At 38.0% G+C, this 11,093-nt stretch overlaps 1 protein-coding gene across 2 annotated transcripts in view; it reads left to right on the top strand.

The window, feature by feature from the left end:
- Positions 1–11,093, top strand: part of NUDT3 (nudix hydrolase 3) — a 121,315-nt gene that overhangs the window by 31,573 nt on the left and 78,649 nt on the right. The window contains exon 2 of one of the 2 annotated variants that reach the window (XM_082345156.1): positions 4,030–4,110. The exons of the other annotated variant lie outside the window; for it this stretch is intronic. Coding sequence (XP_082201282.1) covers positions 4,030–4,110 — 81 coding nt within the window. The remainder of the gene's footprint in view (positions 1–4,029; positions 4,111–11,093) is intronic. 2 annotated transcript variants of the gene reach the window in all.

Raw genomic sequence — 11,093 nt, 5'->3', positions numbered from 1 at the left:
AATTCATGAAGCCTGTGCCAGATGCTTCATGTGCTTTTTTGTCTAGGAGATATTTTGATAAAATTAGTCTCCTTGCTGGCCATTTATTTCTTAGGGTCTTAATGGCCCTGTAGTTCTAAGAAATATTGAATTAATGTTCAGGATGTCACTCTCTAGTTACATGAATTGTTACACTGAATGTTAACATGATAAAATAAAACCATTTAAATCAGATTTAGTTTCTAGCTTCTGTTTTATGCCTGTCTCCTAGAAGTTTTGATAAAATGAAAAGATAAGCCCTTTTAATGTCAATTTACCCCATGATACAAAGTAAATGGCCCTGTGATGATGCCTGGAATATATTGCAGAAGGAGTGTCAGTGGTAATCACAAGGGAAGCAAAATGGAGCGAAGTCCTGGGGCCTCTGCTGAAGCATCCATAATGGATATCTGCTTGCCAGCCATCTGGAGCAGGAACTGAAAGGAAGTTCCTGGGGTCTGTCAGGGAATTTATCCCCAAGTGTCTTCTAGTCCTTTGATGTTGATTTGGGTGAGGGAGGAGGAGAAGCAACTATGAAGAAGAGTGAGACAAGACCAGGGTGTGGATTTGTGCGGTTATTTTTGGTTGGTAATCATGATACTTCCATCACAGGAATGTTGAGTACTCCAATATCTCAAAGGAAAGACTCTCCAAAGGGAATAAATAAGAACGATTTCTCTGTAGCAACTTGAGGGAAACTGAGACCAAAATAACAAATAATTTTTTATAAACTTAGAATGTGTTTTGTTATAAAAATTTGAAAGTGATTCCCTTGGTAGTCTTAGATAGTAATCATTCAACAACCACTTTTAAAGTGCTGGCTCTCTGCCAGGTCCTGTGCTAAATGCTTAGTATTCACTGATAAGCAAAAATACGGACTCCGCTCTTATGAACTTTACAGTTAACCACATTCAGAAATATTTGCTCACAAAGTGAGGTGACATTGTCTAGGAAAAAGGAACATCAGTTAATGAGCACCATTTGACAGAAGACCTTGATATGCACATAGTGGGCAGGGGTGTCTCAGGGAGGCTGCCCTGATCTCTGAGTAAGAGTTAATGAAGGTGTTCCAGATAGAGGGAACAGCATGTGCAAACACTCTGTAGTAAGAAGGAGCGTAGAGCAGTTGAAGAATGAAATTAGGCCAGTGCTGCAGAGGTGCAGAGTACAAGCATGAAGTGAGGTAGGTGGGGCCAGACCATGGAATCCTTGTCAGCCATGGTCTTTCTTTGTTTTTTTGGTTGTTCATTATTTTTAAACTTTTTATTGTGGAAAATTTCAGACATACACAGAAGAGAGACACTCAGCGTACTTATCGTCTAGCTTTCATCAGTACTTGGTCAGTCTTGTTTCATCTCTATTTTCACCCATCTGATTATAGTTGTGATTTTAAAAGTAATGGAAGGCATTTGAAGGGTTTTAATAAGAGTAGGGGTAGGTGGGAAGCTTGACTTGATTTTTGTTTTGAAAGATAATTTGGACTGCAGAGAGTGAGTAGACTGGAGTGGGGAGAGTACATATATTAGGAGACGAGTTAGGCAGTCACTATAGTAGTTCTGTCCAGGTAAATGCCTTGAATCAGGTTAGTGGCAGAGGAGCTGAGAGAAGTGGACAGATTTCAGAGATGTAGAGAGGAAGAAGATCCCAGACTTGGTAACAGGTCGGATATGAGAGGTGAAGGAGAGGGAGAAGTTGGCTCTGGTGACTTCTAGGTTTCTGACTTGAATCTAGGATGGCTGAAGGATCCTGAACTTGAAGGACGGTTGGTGATATCACAGTGTGAAGACCAAGCACAGGAGGAAGGAAGGCAGCCAGTTTCACTATCTTACCAACTCCTTAAACTTCAAATTCTGTGCCTTTCTCCAGGTTACATGACAGCATGGTTTCTCACACTGAGGCCAAAGAACTAAGCTGAATTGGAACTGGGCTCTCTGAACCCTTTTCAGAGCAAAGGATATGGGCATGTTTGGGTTCAAAGAACATCCCAAAGATGTCTTGTAGAATGGGGCCAGGAAGGCAGCAAAGCAAAGTCTGTCCTAATGGACAGGTGCAAGTAGTCAGAAACATTTTCTTTGGACTTTGAGTAACACTTGCCATGTTCTTTGAGGAATCACCAATTCTTTAAAATAAACCAGAAAAAAATGTAACACTTTCGAAATATTGTTTCAGGGTCTTATTCAACCATTTCCTTTCTTTTTTAATCTTTCAGGTAATAGACTTATAATAAACGGCCTGTAGGAAATCTTGGCTTTGTCTCCAAGATTATGAGTATTACGTGTCTTAGCAGAGGCGCTTGTGTTAGTCGTTTTAGGGAGAAGTCAGGATTAGTCTCCTGTCTCTGGAGTCTCTACCAGCTAGCTGCTTGTGCTGCTTACGGTTCCTGAGAAGACCCTCTTGGCCCCTGCCCAGCTCATGGCCAGCTGTAATCGTCTGTAGAAATTTTTTAAAAATCTCTTCACCATCCTGGGGTGACATGTGATAAACAAATGATTTTAAGTAAAAGATGAATCACTTTAGATCAATTTATTGGTTTTTCTCAGACAGGTCTTCCCTGGCTCTCTTTAACATAGCTCTCCAAGTCACACACTGTCACATCATGCTATTTCATCATCTTCCTAGCACCTATCACTGTCTAATATTACCATATTTCTCCTTTACATGACTCCCTCCCTTAACACTGAGTCCACGAGAGCAGCAGTCTCCTCTGTCTTGCTTACCAGTGTAGCCCAGTGCCTAGACAAGACGCATACACATTCCCAAGAGATAGTTTTTGAATGAATCAGTGAATGTCAATATATATTTCTACCTTTCTCATTCACATAGTTTAAAATAATCACATAAGAGAAGTGATTTGTCAACAGGTAAATTGTTTGGTACTTAATGCATATTAAAACGCACAGTGAGATGTAGCTTTGCATTATGGTTTACAAAATAGACAAAAGTTGCTAACATGATGTTTGGAATTTTTACCATTAAATTAAACTACTAGTTTATTTCATTATTTTAGAATAATTTTATTTCTAACTGATGAGAAACGAGAGATTTCAGGATGCTTTTTGCAAGTACAGTATCTTTCAGTATATAACATTGAAGGTGTGAGTAACCTTTAATTCCCACTAGTAAAAAGTCAAGATGGAGATATTACTCATCATTATATTTTTTCTTTTGCTATTAGCTTTTGAAGTATGGGGACATATTCATGTCACATATAGATTTTGATCCGTTGAATGCAACTTACAGATCTGGTAGAAATAATTTTGAAAGAAATTTGCATAAATATATTTATGTTCCTTGTAAACTTACATTTTTATACTAGTGTTCCTTCTCTATCCTGTATTCAACTATAATAGATTCAATGATCTGTTATAGGTTGTGACATGATAATCATTTGTGTTGATAGGATCTCAAAGGATGGGTAGGATTTGCATATTGCTTTTTTTGTTGTTTAGATTTAGACGCTGTCATCAATTTCAAAATTGTTGTTAGTAAAAATACATATTTAAAAATATAAGTTTTTTGAAAAGCTTCTACAGAAGGGAAACAACAGGTTAAACTCTTGTTGGAAATATTGAAAATGATGCAGGAGTCTTTTCAGTGCTAGAGAACAAAAGGCTTGAGCTTCTATGTGAGAGCAAAACCTTAGTTCATTTAAATTTAGTTATACTTGCAGTGACTGACAATAAGGACAACTTAAGAGCTATTACAATTTCCTATGCCATTCTTGTTTTCTGACTTTTTACAGTCATCTAAACATGTTTCTTGATGTCCAACAGAGGTAGATAAAAACAGTCTTTGTAATATAGTAATTTGACAGCAGTAGAAAATACCAGCAGAGAAATTTGTGACCTGAAACAAAGTGTGGTCAAGTTTAGTCTTACTTGAGAACTTAACTCAATCTGGTTAGTTAGCAAATGGATTCCTTGTGTAGCTTCCCAAGGATGAAGCTAGGAACAGATACTGGGAGACAGCCAGGAGTCTCTGCCACATTTCTCTTCTTCCTGCTTTTCCTAGGCTGCCACACCATCACCCTCACCCACAAATCAAGCATGGAGTGTAGAGGAAGTTTCTTTTGACTGGAGGCAGGGGTGCAGGGTGAGTAAAGGTGAATGGTGGGAGTGACAGTTGTAACTGTCAAGATGGGTTACAAGGTTCCGTCCAGCGCAGCGGCAGAATCAGTGCTGGGCTTTGACTACATGACTTTTTCCTTTGTGAGGATGACTGTGGAGTAGGAATCATTTTTCTGGCATTTCAAGAGACTGATAGCTAGACTAATTTTGAACTGGACATGTGAAAGTTATAAATGTGCAATTACTAAAAATATGTGCTGATCAGAACTCTCACCTAGTCATGTTTAATACATCTATTTTGGGCCCACTTCCCACTGCCAAGACTCCCTAATCTCCCACAACTGCTGAGTTTGCTACCTACCCTTAAATGACAAGCCTGCTTCCCTCCCTCCTTTTAATGGGCTAGGATAAAAATTCAGTTATTTATCAATGCTGCGGGTGAATGAGGAGTTAAGTCTGCCCTTTGTGTTTTTATTTCCCTTTGCTTATTTGTCACTTTTGCTAATATATTTTGCATAGCTACCTTCCTCTAGTGGAAGTGACTAAATGCCAGTACTTGTTAACTTGCAAAGGGACCCAAGTAACCCCTTATCCTTCTGGAGGTGAGTGTGTGGATCTGGAGGACTCCCAGGCTCTGCTGGCTTGGAACCGAATGAACCTTGGCATGCCTGCTAGTGTATAATACAGCCTCACAGATCATCAACCAGTTATAAACATCTGTTGGGTTTTGGTTACCCAGAAAAGTGGAGAGGAAGATGATATTCTTGCTAGCTTTGAGTGTTGTGATTGTTACTGTATATGCTGAGCATGTTTTGCAAATTTAAACCACTTGCTGTAGAACTGAAGCCGCAACAAGTGTTATTTGCCCTTTATTCAGCTGCAGGCTCCCAGGACTCTCACGAGTGTTAGCTAGTGGATAGTGCTACAGCCGTCAAATGGAGTCGGGTGTGGAGGAAAGAACATGTTTTTTTGTGTTTTTTTTAATTTTTAATTTTTTTTCATTGGAGTAAAATTGCTTTACAATGTTGTGTTAGTTTCTGCTGTACAATGAAGTGAATCAGCTATATGTATGCCTATATCCCCTCCCTCTTGGACCTCCCCCCACCCCCCCACCCCCGCCGCCATCTAGGTCATCACATAGCACTGAGCTGAGCTCCCTGTGCTATACAGCAGGTTCCCACTAGCTATCTGTTTTACACATGGCAGTGTATTTATGTCAAACCTAATCTCCCAATTCGGCCCACCCTCCCCTTCCCCCGCTGTGTCCACATGTCCGTTCTCTACGTCTGCGTCTCTATTCCTGCCCTACAAATAGGTTCATCTGTACCATTTTTCTAGATTCCACATATATGAGTTAATATACGATATTTGTTTTTCTCTTTCTGGCTTACTTCACTCTGTATGACAGACTCTAGGTCCATCCACATCTCTACAAATGACCCAATTTCGTTCCTTCTTATGGCTGAGTAATTTTCCATTGTATATATGTACCACATCTTCTTTATCCATTCATCTATCGTTGGACATTTAAGTTGTTTCCATGTCCTGACTATTGTAAATAGTGCTGCAATGAACACTGGGGTACATGTATCCTTTTGAATTATGGTTTTCTCAGGGTATATGCCCAGTAGTGGCATATACTATGGTCATATGGTAGTTCTATTTTTAGTTTATTAAGGAACCTCCATACTGTTCTCCGTAGTGGCTGTATCAATTTACATTCCCACCAATAGTGCAGGAGGGTTCCCTTTTCTCCACACCCTCTCCAGCATTTATTGTTTGTAGATTTTCTGATGAAGCCCGTTCTAACTGGTTGTGAGGTGATACCTCATTGTAGTTTTGATTTGCATTTCTCTAATAATTAGTGATGTTGAGCATCTTTTCAAGTGCCTCTTGGCCATCTGTATATCTTCTTTGGTGAAATGTCTATTTAGTTCTTCCGCCCATTTTTTAATTGAGTTGTTTGTTTTTTTGATGTTGAGCTCCATGAGCTGTGTGTATATTTTGGAGATTAATCCTTTGTCAGTTGTTTCATTTGCAAATATTTTCTCCCATTCTGAGGGTTGTCTTTTCGTCCTGTTTATGGTTTCCTTTGCTGTGCAAAAGCTTTTAAGTTTCATTAGGTTCCATTTGTTTATTTTTGTTTTTATTTTCATTACTCTAGGAGATGGGTCAAAAAAGGTCTTGCTGTAGTTTGTGTCAAAGAGTGTTTTTCCTATGTTTTCCTCTAAGAGTTTTATAGTATCTGGTCTTACATTTAGGTCTTTAATCCATCTGGAGTTTATTTTTGTGTATGGTGTTAGGTAGTGTTCTGATTTCATTCTTTTACATGTGGATATCCAGTTTTCCCAGCACCACTTATTGAAGAGGCTTCCTTTTCTCCATTGTATGTTCTTGCCTCCTTTGTCAAGGATAAGGTGACCGTATGTTCGTGGGTTTATCTCTGGGCTTTCTATCCTGTTACATTGACTTGTATTTCTGTTTTTGTGCCAGTACCATACTGTCTTGATTACTGTAGAGTCATGTCTGTACTTCAGGTCTGAGTTACCCTCTTGAAACCACAGTTTCTTCAAGTGTAAAATAGAAATATGTCCACTAACATCATCTCATTCCTAGGGTCATTGTGAGAATTAAGTTAGATTATATTTACATGCATAGCACTTGGGACATTCTAAATTGCTATAAAAATATTAGTTAAACTGTTACTAATAATCCTAAGAGTTCAGATTGAGCCTTTACTGGTCCTTTAAAGGAATCCAGCAATAGCTTTTTAAAATATATTCAATACCTTTAAAAAATATTTTAATACTTTTTTTTTTTTATGGCCACACCGCGCAGCATGCGGGATCTTGGTTCCCCGACCAGGGATCACACTCGTGCCCCCTGCAGTGGAAGCACAGAGTCTTAACCACTGGACCGCCAGGGAAGTCCCTAATACTTTTTTTTTTAATAGACTTTATTTTTTAGAGCAGTTTTAGGTTCACAGCAAAACTGAGTGGAAAGTACAGAGTACTTATATATGTCCTCTGCCCCCACGCACTTTTAACCTTCCCCACTATCAACATCACCCACCAGAGTGATGCATGTGTTACGATCAGTGATTCCATATTGATATATCATTATCACCCAAAGTTCATAGTTTACGTTAGGATTCACTTTTGGTGTTGTATGTACATTCTGTGGATTTTGACAAATGTGTAATGACATGTATCTGTCATTAGAGTATCATACAGAATAGTTTCACTGCCCTAAAAATCCTCCATGCTCTGCCTATTCAACTGTCCCTTCCCACAGTCCCTGGCAGCCACTGATTTTTTTTTAACGTCTCCATAGTTTTGCCTTTTCCAAAATGTCATAGTTGGAATCATACAGTATGTAGCTTTTGCAGATTGGCTTCTTTCCTTTAGTAGTATGCATTTAAGGTTCCTCCATATCTTTTCATGGCTTAATAGCTCATTTCTTTTTAGCACTGAATAATATTCCATTTTCTGGATATACCACAGCTTATTTATCGATTAACCTGCTGAAGGACACCTGGTTGCTTCCAAGTTTTGGTAATCATGAATAAAGCTGCTATAAATGTTTGTGTACAGGTTTTTGTGTGGACACAAGTTTTCAACCCCTTTGGGTAAACACAAAGGAGCACGATTGCTGAATCCTTTGGTAAGAGTATGTTTAGTTTTGTAAGAAACCACCGAACTGTCTTCCAAAGTGGCTGTACAATTTACATTCCCACCAGCAGTGAATGAGAATTCCTGTTGCTCTGCATTCTTACCAGCCTTTGGTGTTTTCGTGTTCTGGATTTTGGCCATTCTAATAGGTGTGTAATGGTATCTCCTTTTTTTTTTTTTTTAATTTGCAATTCCCTAATGCCAAATGAGGTTGAGCGTCTTTTCATATGCTTATTTGCCATCTGTATATCTTCTTTGGTGAGGTGACTGTTCAGGTCTTTTACCTATTTTTTAATTAGGTTGGTCATTTTCTTATTGTGAGTTTTAGGAGTTCTTTGTATATTTTGGATAAGTTCTTTATTGGATATGTCTTTTGCAAATGTTATCTCCCAGTCTGTGCCTTGTCTTCTCATTCTCTTGATATCTGGTACATTTTTACTTTCTGGGAGAAAGAGTCTAGTTAGTTGAGGTTTTTCTTGTGGTGAGGGGGGGTGGAATAAGAGTTTACTATTTCCCATTCTTACTGGTCAGGCATTCTGCCTTCCTTCAGAAGTTAAGTAATTATTAGGACATTCTTAAAACTAATTTTACCACCTCACACCCACTTTAAAAAAATAGAAAATAACAAGTCTTAGGATGTGGAGAAATTGGATACCTGTATGTTGTTGATGGGAATGTAAAATGGTTCAGTCGCTATGGAAACAGTTTGGTGGTCTTGAAAGTTAAACAGAATTATGTTTGATCCTGCAATTCCACTCCTAGATATATATGGAAAACAACTGAAAACAGGTACTCAAATATTTGTACACAATGTTCAACACTATTCATGATAGCTAAAGGTAGAAACAACCAAATGTCCATCAATACATGAATAGATAAAACAATTGTAATATATGCATAAAATGGACTGTTATTAGTCATAAAAAGGAATGAAGTACTGATACATGCTACATTGTGGATGAACCTCAGAAACATGCTGAGTAAATGAAGCCAGACCTTTTGATCACATGTTGTATGATTCCATTTATATGAACTATGCAAAATAGGCAAATCCATAGGTGCAGAAAACAGATTGATGGTTACCAGAGGCTGGAGGTCTGGGGTCTGGAATGAGGAGTAACTGTTTAATGGTTATGAGGTTTTATTTTGGGGTGACAAGAGTGTTTTGCAGCTAGAGGTGGTGGTTTCACAGCATTGTAAATATACTAAATTCCACCTAATTGTTCACTTTAAATGGTTAATTTTGTTATGTGTACTTCACCTCAATTTTTTTAAAAAGCTATTTTTTTAAAAGCAGTTTTTTTTAAGACTGTAGTAACTTTTAAAAAGTATTCTCTTAAAAATTTTCCTTTTAGAGTGGTCTGTTTTAAATAGCAACTTATAATTCATTATAATTTCATGGGTAAAAAGGCTTTGTTTTCTGCATACTTCATTGGGTGGGTGTTGTGAGGCCATTTCATTCTCCAAATGCTTTGAACTATAATTGAGAGACGAATTTAGCATCAAATTGTTAAAGTTTTAGAGGCACTGCAAAAATATGGCCAAATTAATTGTTCAGGAATGATGCTTTTCCAGAGTAGGGTAGAGTAATGATTGACTTGGCCTTCTGATGGTTGAAAAAAAGAATGTCAAGGTTAATTTATAATTTTGATTTTCTTTACTTTAAGAAAAAGATTTGAGAGAGCTTGCATTAAAAATATATGAAACAGGGACTTCCCTGGCAGTCCAGCGGTTAAGACTCCACGCTTTCACAGCAGAGGGCATGGGTTTGATCCCTGGTTGGGGAACTAAGATCCCTCATGCCATGTGGTGTGGCCAAAAAATAAAAAAATAATAAATAAAAAAAATATGAAGCAGATCAGCTAAAAATTAAGAAAGATCTGTGGAAGAGATGTTCCAAGAATGGGCAGTTGTCCGCTAAATCTAGGTCTCCCATGGGTTAGCTAAAAAGAAAGAGGAAAAGATGATAGGAGTAATGGCTTTTTAATGTCTGATAAAAGAACACATATAAGTTAATATAGAAATAGACTTTTCCTGACATTACATTTTAAGATGCATTTATAGAGCAAATTATCATATGTAGGGAATTTGAACATATAATGACAATGCCTTTAAATGTGGTTTGTACCACAATGAGGTATCACCTCACACCAGTCAGAATGGCCATCATCAAAAAATCTACAAACAGTAAATGCTGGAGAGGGTGTGGAGGAAAGGGAACCCTCCTGCACTGTTGGTGGGAATGTAAATTGATACAGCCGCTATGGAGAACAGTATGGAGGTTCCTTAAAATCTAAAACTAAAATTACCATATGACCCAGCAATCCCACTACTGGGCATATGCCCTGAGAAAACCGTAATTCAAAAAGAATCATGTACCACAATGTTCATTGCAGCACTATTTACAATAGCCAGGACATGGAAGCAACCCAAATGTCTATCAACAGATGAATGGATAAAGAAGATGTGGTACCTATATACAATGGAATATTACTCGGCCATAAAATGGAATGAAATTGAGTTATTTGTAGTGAGGTGGTTGGACCCAGAGTCTGTCATACAGAGTGAAGTAAGTCAGGAAGAGAAAAACAAATACCATATGCTAACGCATATATGTGGAATTATAAAAAGCGGTACTGATGAACCTAGTAGCAAGGCAGGAATAAAGACACAGATGTAGAGAATGGACTTGAGGGCACGGGGGTGGGGGGCGGGGTGGAGAGGAAGCTGGGATGAAGTGAGAGCGAGCACTGACATATATACACTACCAAATGTAAAATGGATGGCTAGTTGGAAGCTGCTGCATAGCACAGGGAGATCAGTTCGGTGTTTTGTGACAACCTAGAGGGATGGGATAGGGAGGGTGGGAGGGAGGGGATATGGGGATATATGTATACATATAGCTGATTCACTTTGTTATACAGCAGAAACTAACACAACATTGTAAAGCATTTATACTCCAATAAAGATGTGAAAAAAAAATGTGGTTTGTAGAAGATCCAGAATTGTTCTTCATTTGGTCATTTATAATGTTTAATGAGCTCTTAAGTTAAATTTACTTTTGAATAGGCAGTACATTTACATGGTTCAAAATTTAAAAGGCACAAGTGGGATACAGTGAAAATTCTCCCTTCCATGCTTATTCCCCTAGTTACCCAGTTTCTTTCCCCATAAGACAACCTGTGTTATCAGTTTCTTGTGACTCTTACAGTAGTTGTTAATTATATAAGATTTATTTATACTCATTTTCTATGGATTTGGAGTAATTAAAACATCTTGGGTCTATAATAAACCCCCTCTTTCTACATTTACTTCTGTTTATTCTGAGTCTTAGAGC

The sequence above is a fragment of the Balaenoptera borealis genome (assembly GCF_965194805.1).
Source record: "Balaenoptera borealis genome assembly, chromosome: 12".
NCBI classification, from domain to species: Eukaryota; Metazoa; Chordata; class Mammalia; order Artiodactyla; family Balaenopteridae; genus Balaenoptera; species Balaenoptera borealis.
Note: the sequence above shows the minus strand (reverse complement) of the source record. Positions and strands in the feature narration are given on the sequence as shown.